This window comes from Hemitrygon akajei, chromosome 1 (genome assembly GCF_048418815.1).
Source record: "Hemitrygon akajei chromosome 1, sHemAka1.3, whole genome shotgun sequence".
In the NCBI taxonomy this organism is placed as follows: domain Eukaryota; kingdom Metazoa; phylum Chordata; class Chondrichthyes; order Myliobatiformes; family Dasyatidae; genus Hemitrygon; species Hemitrygon akajei.
In genome coordinates this window covers 125,071,227-125,085,321 of record NC_133124.1, presented here as the reverse complement: position 1 = coordinate 125,085,321, position 14,095 = coordinate 125,071,227, and the positions used below count along the sequence as shown (strand labels likewise).

The 14,095-nt window shown below is 43.5% G+C and overlaps 1 protein-coding gene across 4 annotated transcripts in view; it reads left to right on the top strand.

Moving 5' to 3' along the window:
- The window catches only part of LOC140730713 (sperm-associated antigen 1-like), a 147,190-nt gene that overhangs the window by 70,649 nt on the left and 62,446 nt on the right, over positions 1–14,095 (top strand). For all 4 annotated transcript variants that reach the window (XM_073051546.1, XM_073051527.1, XM_073051538.1 and 1 more), the window contains one exon: positions 9,476–9,928. In XM_073051546.1, the coding sequence (XP_072907647.1) occupies positions 9,476–9,928 (453 nt within the window). The remainder of the gene's footprint in view (positions 1–9,475; positions 9,929–14,095) is intronic.

Genomic DNA, 14,095 nt, shown 5'->3' with positions numbered 1-14,095 from the left:
ATTGGTTTATTGATCATTACAGAATGTCTCCTCTCACTGCCTCCTTCCCACTCTCAGCCCACAATACAGATCCATATCAGAATTCGGTTTATCTTCACTTACGTATGTCATGAAATTTGTTTTACTTGTGGCAGCAGTACGGTGTAATTCATAAAATTACTATGGTACTGTGCAAAAGCCTTAGGCACTCTAGCTCTATTTGTGTGCTTTTAATACTGTAAGTGGAGGTAAGTGGAGGTGCATCCCCAAGACAGATTTTTCTTTAATAATAAAATCCCCATGGGTTTGCTGTCTGTTGACAAGTTAATTCTGATTTTTTTCATAAGGAGAAGAGGAAATGATTATTGTTTTAATTAACTAGCAATGACTATACTGTTTTCCATTAATGCTGCCTGGCTAGCTGAGAGCCTCTAGCATTTTGTGTGTTGCTTGGATTTCCAGCATCTGCAGATTTTCACTTGTTTGTGAATGAATATCACATTGTTTGATAAAGTATCATTCCACGAGTATCAATAGAAAGGATTGTCTTGTCAGCTTTAAAGCAAATCTCTCAAATAGCTTCCTGCTGTGAGCCAACAGACTGTAATCATAATCCACGCTAATCTAATTCAGTTCTCTCCATGCATGTATTAATTGAATTCCATAAGAGCAAGTTTTAATATCATATCTTAAATATTTTAGCTGGTGATTTGTGAATTCAGTGAGGGTAAGTAATTTGGTATTGTCTGCTATAATGTAGGGGTAGACTGTAATAAGTTTTCAGTGACAAGTAATGGAGGCCCAGTGGCCAGTTTTGCTTATTTAGCCAGAATTCATCCCTAAAACCGCATAATCAAAATCAGGATGTTTCCTCGTTTGGTTTATTCACTAAACACTGAGTTTTTGACAGCAATAATTAGCCTACGGCGATTTGTGAGTACTAATGAGGGGAAAGAGCCTTCCATAAACAGCCTTCCCTCCCCTCTAACCCCTCCTCAGTCCTCTTCAACCCTTCCTCTGTGCTATCTGGCCTGCCTGACCCATTCTCACTCAGAACTGATCTTTCTTTCTCTCTCCAATACTTTGTCCCTTTCTATATCTAATATTCAAAGTAAATGTATTGTCAAATTACATATATGCCGCCAAATACGTACTTCAGGATTCATTTTCTTGTAGGCATTTACAGGAAATTAAAGAAGTACAATGGAACTTATAAAATCATTAGGTAACGAAGACGAACAAACAACCAATGTGCAAAGAAGACAAATCATGCAAATAATAAAATATAGTAAATAAATAATACTGAACCCAAGGAAGGATAGGAGTGTAACAAATGTTCACTGGGTTGGTTCCTGGAAAGCTGATAGAGGGAATGAGATGTAATCTTTTTCAATTGTCAGAGAGCTGTGCAGCACAGAATTGGGCCTTTTGGCCCACCATGTCTATGCAAACCATCATGTTTCTCTATATTAATTCTACTTGCCCTAGATAAGACTATATATGTCCATGTCTTGCTCATTCAGGTACCTGTCCAGATGTCTCTTAAGTATTTCTACTGTTTCAGATTCAGATTTATTTATACATCTAAACATACAGTGAAATGCGTCATTTGCATTAACGTCCAAGACACCTAGGGATGTGCTGGGTGCAGCCCACAAATGTTGCCATGCATTCCAGTGCCAGCATAGTGTGCCTACACTTGCTCGGTAGAACAACACAGGTCACAACAAAATAGACACAGCAAGCAATAAAACAACAATTGCACCCACACACACGGACAATCCTCCAAATCCATTAGGCTTCAACTTGCGGACTTCTGATCAATCTGTATCTGCCTTCACATCTTCTTTAGCAACTTACTCTAGATACCAACTACTTTTTGTGTGGAAAAATTTACTGCTTGGATCCCCTTGAAAATTTGTCTTTCTCTCCTTAAAGCTCTGCCCTCTAATTTTAGACAACTGGCTATGGGAGCAGACTTGGGGCCATCTTCACTGTCTTTTGTCCTTTCATTATGTGCTGTGTCATATGACATAGGCAATCGTGATTTTTCATGACCATGATTGTTCATAGCAAATTTTTCTACAGAGGTTGTTTGCCATTGCCTTCTTCTGGGTAGTGTCTTTACAAGACAGGTAACCCCTGCCATCATAGGGATTGTCTACCTGGCATCAGAGGTTACATAACCAGAACTAGTGATATGCACCAGTTGTTCATACGACCATCCACCACCTACTACCATGGCCCTGATCCGGGGGTGGGATGGGGTGGGGGCAGCTAACACCTTGCCGAAGGTTGACCTGCAGGCTAGCTGAGGGAAGGAGCACCGTGCACTGCAATTACACTGCCTTTGGTAGAGATGTAGCTCCACCCTGCTATCCCTGCTATCTATATCTCACATAATTTTGCTCACCTCTATCATGTTCCTTCGCTCTGGGGAAAACAGATCTAACCTGTCCAATTTCTCCTTATAATCAAACCATCTAATCCAGACAAAATCCATGTAAAATTTTTCTGCACCCTCTAGCCTAATCACATTTTCTGCAGGGTGGCAATCAGAACTACTCCAAGGTTGGCCTAACCACGTTCATTTACAAGTGTAACATGACATATTCATTTCTTCAGCCATTGAAGGCAACCATGTCATATGCCTTCACCACCCTGTCTAGCCGTGTTGCTACTTTCAGAGAATCTGCAGAAGTTTTTGATTCGGAACAAGAAGACAGCGGGAGAGCACCTAAGGATTTCCAGCGGGAAGACATTTTGAGTTCTTGGGGGAAGAGAGAGGCCAGACTGCGCAGGCATGTGACGTGAGCCAGTTAAGCGCGAACAGTTTAAAAAGAATGCAGCCATATCCAGCGGGCAGTGGAGTGAGAGGCAGTGAAGTGAAAGGGCTTTGGCTCAACGGGCTTCGGTGGTAACGGGATGAGGTGTGGCAGTTGTTGATTGCAAAAGGAGGTCGTATGTGTGTGAAGCCAGTTTCTGTGGTCGGTGTCAGATGTGGAAGGTCCTGGAGTCTCCTGGTGTCCCGGATGGCCACATCTGCACCCAGTGCATCAAGATGGAACTCCTAAGGGACCATGTTAGGGAACTGGAGCTGCAGCTCGATGACCTTCGTCTGGTCAGGGAGAGTGAGGAGGTAATAGAGAGGAGTTACAGACAGGTGGTCACTCCGGGGCCATGGGGGACAGAGAAATGGGTCACAGTCAGGAGAGGGAAGGGGAAGAGTCAGGTACTAGAGAGTACCCCTGTGGCTGTGTCCCTTGACAATAAGTACTCCTGTTTGAGTATTATCGGGTAGGGAACAGCCTACCTGGGGGAAGCGACAGTGGCCGTGCCTCTAGCACAGTGTCTGGCCCGGTGGCTCAGAAGGGTAGGCAAAGGAAGAAGAAGGCAGTAGTGATAGGGGACTCTATAGTCAGGGGTTCAGACAGGTGATTCTGTGGACACAGGAAAGAAACTCTGATGGTTGTTTGCCTCCCAGGTGCCAGGATCCAGGATGTTTCTGATTGCATCCAAGATATCCTGCGGTGGGAGGGAGAATAGCTAGAGGTCATGGTACATATTGCTACTAATGACATAGGTAGGAAAAGGGAAGAGTTCGTGAAAGAAAATACAGGCAGTTATGAAGGAAGTTGAAAAGCAGGACCTCAAAGGTAGTAATCTCGGGATTATTGCCTGTGCCACGCGACAGTGAGAATAGGAATAGAATGAGGTGGAGGATAAATGCGTGGCTGAGGGATTGGAGCAGGGGGCAGGGATTCAGATTTCTGGATTATTGGGACCCCTTTTGGGGTGGGTGTAACCTGTACAAAAAGGACGGGTTGCACTTGAATCCCAGGGGGACCAATATCCTGGCGGGTAGGTTTGATAGAGCTGTTGGGGAGGGTTTAAGCTAGTTTGGCAGGAGGGTGGGAATCAGAATGTGAGTGCAGGGATTAAGGTAGAAGGACAAGGGCTTGATGCTAAGAGTTCGGAGTTGATGAGGAAGGACAGGCAGGGGACAGAACATAATTGTAGCCAGTTAAAGGGGTTGGAATGTGTCTATTTCAATGCTAGGAGTATTAGGAACAAGGAGGATGAACTTAGAGCATGGATTAGTACGTGGAACTATGATGTTGTGGCCGTTACTGAAACTTCATTGGAGGAAGGGCAGGATTGGATGATGCAGGTCCTGGGGTTCAGGTGTTTTGAAAGGAATAGGATGGGAGGTAGAAAAGGTGGGGGGAGTGGCATTGCTGGTCAGGGATCGTATCACGGCTATAGAAAGGGAGGACTCTGCAGAAGGAGTGTCCACGGAGTCAATCTGGGTGGAAGTCAGAAATAGGAAGGGATCAATCCCGAAATAGCCTTCGGGACACCAAGGAGCAGATAAGCAGGCAGATTTTAGAATGGTGCAGGAAATCCAGGGTAGTAGTTATGGGAGATTTCAACTTCCCTCATATTGACTGGCACCTCCTGAATGCAAGGGGGATAGATGGGGCTGAATTTGTCAGGTGTGTTCAAGAGGGATTCCTGACACAGTATGTGGACCGGCCGATGAGAGGAGAGGCTATACTGGATCTAGTTCTGGGTAATGAACCTGGTCAGGTGACAGACCTCTTGGTGGGGGAGCATTTTGGTGAGAGTGACCACAACTCCCTTAGCTTCAGCATAGCTATGGAAAGGGATAAAGTCAGACGAAATGGTAAAGTGCTTAACTGGGGAAGGGCTAACTTTGAAGGGATGAGGCAGGATCTAGCGAGAGTAAATTGGAAACAGATGTTCAAAGGGGAAAGCACAGAAGTAATGTGGGAGAAGTTTAGGAACCACTTGAGCTGGATTCAGGATAGGTTTGTCCCACTGAAGCAAGGAAAAAATGGTAAGAAAAGGGAACCGTGGCTGACGAAACATATGAGGCAGCTCGTCAAGAGGAAAAAGGAAGCATATGTTAGATATAAGAAGCAGGAAGTAGGAGGGGCTTATGAGAAATATAGGGTAGCCAGGAAGGAGTGAAAGAAAGGACTTAGAGCTTGAAGGGGGCATGAGAAGGCCTTGGCATGTAGGATTAAGGAGAACCCCAAGGCGTTCTATGCATATGTGAAGAATAGGAGGATGACGAGAACGAAGGTGGGACCGCTAAAGGATAAAGAGGGCAACATGTGCCTGGAAGTGGAAGAGGTTGGGGAGGTCCTAAATGAATACTTTGCTTCAGTATTCACAAGTGAAAAGGATCTTGATCAGGATGAGGTCGAAGTAGAGCGGGCTTGTGTACTGGACAATGTGGAGATTAAGGAAGAAGTGCTGGATCTTCTTAAAAACATTAAGACTGATAAATCCCCAGGGCAGGATGTGATACACCTCAGGTTGTTGTGGGAATTGAGAGAAGGGATCGCTGGAGCATTAGCTATGATCTTTGAATCCTCTTTGGCTGCAGGGGAAGTGCCGGAGGACTGGAGAATGGCAAATGTAGTTCCCTTGTTTAAAAAAGGTAATAGAGAGAAACCTGGGAACTATAGACCGGTGAGTCTTATGTCGGTGGCATGCAAACTACTGGAAAGGATTCTTAAGGATAGGATCTATGAGCATTTGGAGAAGTACAGTCTACTCATGGATAGTCAACATGACTTTGTGAAGGGGAGACCGTGCCTCACGAGCCTGATTGAGTTTTTTGAAGAGGTAACAAAAGAAATTGATGAGGGTAGGGCAGTGGATGTGGTCTACGTGGACTTTAGCAAAGTATTTGACAAGGTCCCTCATGAGAGACTCATCCAGAAAGTCATGAGGCATGGGATAAGTGGAACCTTGGCTGTTTGGATAAAAAATTGGCTTAAAGGAAGAAAGCAAAGAGTAGTTGTGGAAGGAAAGTATTCTACCTAGAGGTCGTTGACTAGTGGAGTGCCACAGGGATCTGTCCTGGGACCCCTGCCATTGCTGATTTTTATAAATGACCTGAATGTAGAGGCGGAAGGATGGGTGAGTAAGTTTGCGGATGACACGAAGATTGGAGGAGTTGTGGATGGAATTGTAGGTTGTCAAAGGTTACAAGAGAATATAGACAAGCTGCAGAGTTGGGCAGAAAAATGGCAGATGGAGTTGAATCCGGACAAGTGTGAGGTGATGCATTTTGGAAGGACAAACCAAAAGACTGAGTACAGGATTAATGGTTAGTTATTTAAGAGTGTGGATGAACAAAGGGACCTTGGGGTTCAAATCCATACATCCCTCAAGGTCGCTGCGCAGGTTGATAGGGTGGTTAAGAAGGCCTATGGGATGCTAGGCTTCATAAACGGGGATTGAGTTCAAGAGTAGAGAGGTCATGTTGCAACTCTACAAATCTCTGGTGAGACCGCACTTAGAGTATTGTGTTCAATTCTGGTCACCTCATTATAGAAAGGATGTGGAAGCTGTGCAGAGGGTGCAGAGGAGATTTACCAGGATGTTGCCTGGTTTGGAGAACAAGTTATATGAAGCAAGGTTAGCAGAGCTGGAACTTTTCTGTTTGGAGTGTAGAAGAATGAGAGGGGACTTGATAAAGGTCTACAAGATTATGAGAGGTATAGATAGGGTGGATAGTCAGTAACTGTTTCCCAGGGTACTTTTTTTTTAAGGATTATATGGGTTGGCACAACATGGAGGGCTGAAGGGCCTGTACTGTGCTGTAGTGTTCTATGGTTCTAATTAATTGGAGTCATAGAATAGCTCAAAAACATGCTCTTCAGCCCATCTTGTCCAAGCTGATCAAGTTGCTTACCTGAGCTAGTTTCATTTGCTTAAAAGGGTCCCTTTCCCTCTAACCTTTCCTATCCATGTACCTGTCCAAATGTCTTTTAAACTTTGTAATTGTATCCATGTTTTGGTAACTTGTTCCAAATAACCACCACACTTTGTGTGGAAAGTCTTGCCTTCAGGTCCTTTTTAAATCTCTCCCCTCTCATATTAAATCTCACACACACACACTCACACTCATTCACACACACACACTCACACACTCACACACACACACACACACACACACACACACACACACACACTCACACACTCACACACACACACTCACACACACACACTCACACACTCACACACACACACTCACACACACACTCACACACACACACACACACACACTCACACACTCACACACACACTCACACACACACACTCACACACTCACACACACACACACACACACACACACTCACACACACACACTCACACACTCACACACTCACACACACACACTCACTCACACACACACACACACTCACACACACACACACACACACACACACACACACACACACACACACACACACTTTGGATGGCCCCCTACGTGGGAAGAAGTCTGTGATCATTCACCTTGTCTCTGCTGCTCGTAATTTTACATATATACATCTGCTCGCCTCCCAGGAGGGAAAAAAGCCCCAGCCTATTCAGTCTTTCCTGGTATCTCGTGCCCTCAAGTCTTAGTAACATCCTTGTGACTATTTTATCTACCTTTTGCAGCTTAATCACAACTTTCCTATAGCTAGGTGACTGGAACTACATACAATACTCCAGATGTGGTCTCACCAGCATCTTGTACAGTTGTAACACGACATCGCAGCTCTTGTACTCAATACTCTGACCAATGAAGCACCACCTTCACCACCCGTGTTCACCTATTTCATGGGACTGTGCATTTGTAGCCCTATGTGTCTCTATTCTGTAACATTCTCCAGGACCCTGTTTAAGTCCTGCCCTGGATTAACTTCTCAAAATCAGCACTTGCACTTGCCTGAGTTAAATTCCATTTGCCATTCCTTGGCCCATTTTATGAGTTGATCTACATCCTATTGTAATATGAGATAACCTTCTTTGCTGAACAAGATGATAAGAAGCATCGATTGAATGGATAGCTAGACTTTTCCCAGGGCAGAAATGGCCTCCTCCTTTTCTCTGTTTCCTGTGTTCTAGTTGCTGCAGCCTGCACTATAATGGTGGCTGAATATGGGACAAATGAGTGAGGAAAGAAAGAAGTGGAACAAGGTGACTGAGGATTAGGTGTTCAAGGACAGAATGTCCTATCAGCAGAGGAAGGGAGTCCAGGGAGAGGGGAGAATGTGCCCAAGGAGCGGGGAGAGATGTCCTGTGAGGTGGGAAGAGTGTTAAAGGGCACTTGAGGAGAGAATGAGAGGAAGAGCAAGAGCCTGCGGTCCAGGGAAGTGGGGAGCAGGATGAGGGAGAGGGTAGGGAAAGGGGTTATCCACGCAGCATTGATATAGTGGAGGAGTTCACTTGTGGTTGGGGATAGAGTGGCCAGGGATGAGGAAAGAACTGGTGATGGCCACAATTACGGTATTTAAATTCAGGCAAAATTGATCTTGCATAATATTGTGCTGTAAAAGTCACTGTTCTGTGCATTAGTTCCTAAGAACTATTAATATTAGTTCGACAGAGGAACTTATCCACTGCAGTGTTCTTTTGATTGACTGTAAATGAACAAAATCAGTGCAGACGCCTGGTGTAGACAATGGACTGCCTTCGTACAATGTTATTGATGATTGCATCCTCCAAATCTTCAGCTTCATTGTAGCATTCAAGATGATTGTCAATACCTCCAAATTCTTCATCGTTCCTAACTTGCTGAAGTAGTGAAATCATTTCATTTTTACTTCCAGCCATGTTTGGCATCTTCAAGCCTGGCTGCTTTAAACCACAGTGAGCAAAACAGTTCTGAAATATCTCGCCAACTATCAGTGACAAAATCACTGCCTTTTGAATACAAGCGCATGCACCTGAAGCTACCGTACTTAAAATCCATTCGTTCTAAGCAGAGTGTAGTGTCTAATGGCCATACAAATGCACGCAGCTGAAGTTGGTTGGAAACTCCAGCTCCAATTCAGTGCCATAGTGTCCCAAATAAACAGAGCGAATCCTAGCTAATTTCCCAATTAGTTTCTGTTCCTTAAGATTTGTCCCAAGCAAGTGTCTGCCCTGATTAACTGATGGTCTAATGAACTGGAATCCACTGTATTCATGCTTTTTGTAAGTATTACTCAGCGCCATTTCTATACTCCTATTTATAACCTGCATTCAAACAAAACTGAAAATACTTCTTACAGAAAATAAAGTTTTTAAAAAAAATCAGTTTAATAAATAATACATTGGCTTAAGATCATGCAGCGTTTGCCAAAACACTTAATTTCTTGGTTGGGTTGATTGGTATTTTTTTCACAGTAAGTTTAGTTGACTCACTGGTTATAAAGCAAACAGTTCTCTGCCTATGCTCAATAAAGAGGGAAGTACTGCTTTTACATTTCATGAAAATTAAGTGTATTCTTAACATGCTTTTTCCAATTAGCTGACTGTGAACTTTGCTGAAGGTCTCTTACCTTGGACATCGTTTTCAATCTGAGTGCCACACTGTTACCCTATTAAACTTGTGTTGCAGTTTCTTTACCTTCCCCTTCTTAAAGACTGCAATAGTTCTTTCCACTGATGCAATCTGACTTGTAATATATGAACTTCCTTCTAGATCCTAATACACCGGTGGGCAGAGAAACATCAAAGGTAAATGCTGTCATGGGGAATGTTCAGAAAAAATGTTCACCCACTCGAGAAAGGCAGACTAAAGAGAAGAAAAGTGCTGCAGTATTGCCACAGAAAAACAATAAAGATTCTGATGGTAATTTAACAGGATTAAGGGAAACAGAACAAAGTAGACACAAACATGAAACAAAAAGTGAAAATGTCAAGAATATTTCAGTTTCAGTGCTAAGAGAAGGCCAAGAATCTCCGAGAACTGACTCCAACCAGATTCTTCCCCCTGGGTCAAGTTCACAGACAGAGAAAGAAGCAAACAGCCTAGGGGCTCTGCCTTCTGCTGCATCAAAGCTTAAGTGTGAAGGAAATGAACTGTTCAAAACTGGACAATTTGGAGATGCAGTGATGAAATACAGTAAAGCTATTACAGAGCTTTCTGAATCAGGTATGATAGCAGCCTTTTAATATATTGATTAAAACACATTGCGTACACATATGCATTCATCCTAATCATATGCACAAAATTTTGGAGGTAAAATGTTTCCATGTTTGAGTTTAACACATGAATTTGATTTTAAATACTGTTTTTCATAGATGGTTTAAATACATAAATGTTTTCCACTGGTTAGATGTGATTAATATTGCTATTCATAAGGCTACTTTTAATTTACTTATGGAGAATTTGTATCCCCTGAATGCCCATTATGTTCTTTGTACGTATTGTAAAAGCAACATATAGCTAAGAGGAAGTATAATAAAATATGGTTACTGTAAGACAGTCAGGCCTTTTGTTTTGGGTGTTCAGATATACGTTTGTTAACATTTTTTTCTCAAACCATCTATTATCAAAAATCCATATGTAGTACACCAAGTCTATTTTAAAAATAAAAATGAAGCAATAACATGCTGTAAGACCATAAGACATAGGAGCAGAATTAGTCCATTCGGCCTATTGAGTCTGCTTTGCTATTCTATCATGGCTGATTTATTACCTCTCTCAACCTGATTCTCCTGCCTTCTCCCAATAACCTTTGATGCCTTGATTAATCAAGAACCTACGAACTTCTGCTTTAAATATAAATGACTTGGCCTCCACAGCCATCTGTGGTCATGAATTTCATAGATTCACCACCCTCCCTAAAGAAATTCCTCCTCATCTGTTTTAAAGGGACATCCTTCCATTCCGAGGCTGTGCCCTCTAGTCCTAGACTCCATCAATATAGGAAACAACTTCTCCACGTCCACTCCGTCTAAGCCATTCAACATTTGATAGTTTTCAATGAGATCCTCCTTCATTCTTCTAAACTCCAGCGAGTAAAGGCCAAAACCATCAATTATTCCTCGTACATTTAATTTTTCATTCCAGGGATCATTCGTGTGAACCTCTTCTGCACCTTCTCCAATGGCAGCACATCCTTTCTTAGACAAGGGACCCAAAAAAAGATGTCCTTTTTTAAACAAAGGGGCTTCCCTTCTTCCACCATCAACTCTGCTCTCAAACGCATCTCTCCCATTTCCCGTACATCTGCCCTCACCCCATCCGCCCACCGCCCCACTCGGGATAGGGTTCCCCTTGTCCTCACCTACCACCCCTCCAGCCTCCAGGTCCAACATAGAATTCTCCATAACTTCCACCACCTCCAACGGGATCCCACTACCAAGCACATCTTTCCCTCCCCCCCCCCTTCTGCTTTCCGCAGTGATCGCTCCCTATGTGACTCCCTTGTCCATTCATCCCCCCCATCCCTTCCCACCGATCTCCCTCCTGGCACTTATCCTTGCAAGCGGAACAAGTGCTACACCTGCCCTTACACATCCTCCCTCACCGCCATTCAGGGCCCCAGACAGTCCTTCCAGGTGAGGCGACACTTAACCTGTGAGTCAACTGGTGTGGTATACTGTGTCCGGTGCTCCCGGTGTGGCCTTTTATATATTGGTGAGACCTGATGCAGAGTGGGAGACCATTTCACTGAACACCTATGCTCTGTCCGCCAGAGAAAGCAGGATCTCCCAGTGGCCACACATTTTAATTCCACGTCCCATTCCCATTCTGATATGTCTGTCCATGGCCTCCTCTACTATCAAGATGAAGCCACATTCAGGTTGGAGGAACAACACCTTATATACTGGCTGCGTAACCTCCAACCCGAAGGCATGAACATTGACTTCTCTAACTTCCGTTTCTGCCCCTCCTCCCCTTCTTACCCCATCCCTGATATATTTAGCTTTTTTCCCCTCTTTTGTTTTTCTCTCTCTTTCTGCCCATCACTCTGCCTGTTCTCCATCTCCCTCTGGTGCTCCCCTCCCCCTTTCTTTCTCCCTAGGCCTCCTGTCCCATGATCCTTTCCCTTCTCCAGCTCTGTATCCCTTTTGCCAATCACCTTTCCAGCTCTTAGCTTCACCCCACCCCCTCCAGTCTACTCCTATCATTTCGCATTTTCCCCTCCCCCTCCTACTTTAAAATCTCTTAGTATCTTTCCTTTCAGTTAGTCCTGACGAAGGGTCTTGGCCCGAAATGTTGACAGCGCTTCTCCCTATAGATGCTGCCTGGACTGCTGTGTTCCACCAGCACTTTGTGTGTGTTGCTTGAATTTCCAGCGTCTGCAGATTTCCTCATGTTCACAATGTTCCAAATGTGGTCTATCCAAAGCCTTATAAAGCCTCAGCATTTCATCTTTACTTTTATATTCTGTTAGCTCTGAGTCTAATCTACGTAGTGGTAGAACACAAAGTCGCCGTGACTTCTCCAGACCTAAAGTGGAAAGATTAGGTAAGATTTGCTGCTCAGATTGTTCACCAGTGACCTTCTTGCCCGTCAGACTGTGCGTAGAAACTTAACGAAGATAGGTTAGATTTAGATGGTGCTCATTTTACCGACCCCCACCATGGAGGGGCAACAAATGAGTACTGTACTCAGTATATTGAAGTGGCACCATATAGGTTGGAAGTCTGCTGGTCCTTTTGGGATCTAATCTCACCATAAGTCAGCAGCTTCAAGGAAAAGAAAGAAAATCGTGAGTGGATGGTGAACTTGAAACTATGCTTGCCCAAGGTTTACCATTTGCAATCGAGGTCGAGATGAATAAAGTTCTGATATTATCCTTACCGTAAGCCAGCAAATTACTTGTTTGTGCTAAAAAGTTATAAATCTGTGTGGTTGGGTGGCTCATTTGTACAGCACATTGACTTATTAATTTGCTTTGTCACGCATTGTATTTACATTTATTTTAAAAGCCAACTGAAGTTTGGAGTAGAATGGAAAGAAGTTTAAAAGGGCAGTCACCTTTAATGCACAGTGTCTTGCATCCATCTGCTGCATTGCCGGTCATCTTTCTCATAGGTGCAAGGTGCCCCTAAAGGAGAGCCAAATGTGCTTTTATCTTGCTCATCTTCCTTTTGAAGCTGGCCATCATGAGTTGTATTTCCTTACCCCTGAGTTCCCAAATGACCCGGTAGTATAAATTGTCATACAGAAGTAATGATGGGGTACAGAGAAATAGCAGGCGAATTCAGTAAGTGTGTTGCATCAGTTTTTGCTGTGGAAGATACTTAGCAGTATGCCAGAAATTCAAGAGTGACGGGGTCAGAAGTGAGTGTAGTTGCTATTACTAAGGAGAAGGTACTTGGGAAGCTGAAAGGTCTGATGGTAAATAAGTCACCTGGGCCAGATGGACTACACCCCAGGATTCTGAAAGAGACAGATGAGGAGATTGTAGAGGCATTCATTGTGATCTTTCAATAATCTGAAAGAGTTCAGGAGGATTGGAAAATTGCAAATATCACTCCACACTTTAAGAAGGAGGGATGCAAAAGATGAAATTATAGGCCAGTTAGCTGATTTCAGTGGTTGGGAAAAGGTTGGAGTCCATTAGCAAGGATGAGATTTTAGGGTACTTCAAGGCATGTGATAAAATAGGTGGAAGTCAGCAGGGATACCTTGAGGGGAAATTGTCCCTGACATATCTGTGGGAATTATTTGGGGAGATAACAAGCAGGATTGTCAAAGGAGAGGCAATGGATGTTGTTTAGAAGGCTTTTGAGAAGGTGCTGCACATGAGGCTACTAAACTAGATAAGAGCCCATGATATTACAAGAAAGATGCTAGCATGGATAGAAAATTGGCAGGAGGAAAAGATTGGAAATAAAGGGGACCATTTCTAGTTGGCTGTCATTGACTAGTGATGCTCCCTAGGGGTCAGTGTTGGGACCACTTATTTTCATGTCAATGATGTGGATGGCAGAATTGATGGCTTTGTGGCCAAGCTTGCAAATGATACAAAGATGGGTTGAGGGGCAGGTAGTGGGCAGCACAGCGAGTCTGCAGAAGGACTTAGATTAGGAGAATGGGCAAAGAAGAGGCTAATGAAATACAGTGAAGGGAAGTGTATAATCATGCACTTTGGTAGAAGGAATAAAAGTGTAGACTATTTTCTAAATGTAGATCAAATCCAGAAACCAGAAATACAAAGGGACTTCAGAGTTCTTGTGCAGAATTCCTTAAAAATTAACTTGCAGGTTAAGTTTGTGGTAAAGAAGGCACAAGCAATGTTAGCATTCATTTCGAGAGGGCTAGATTATAAGAACAAAGAGGTAATGCTGAAGCTTTATATAG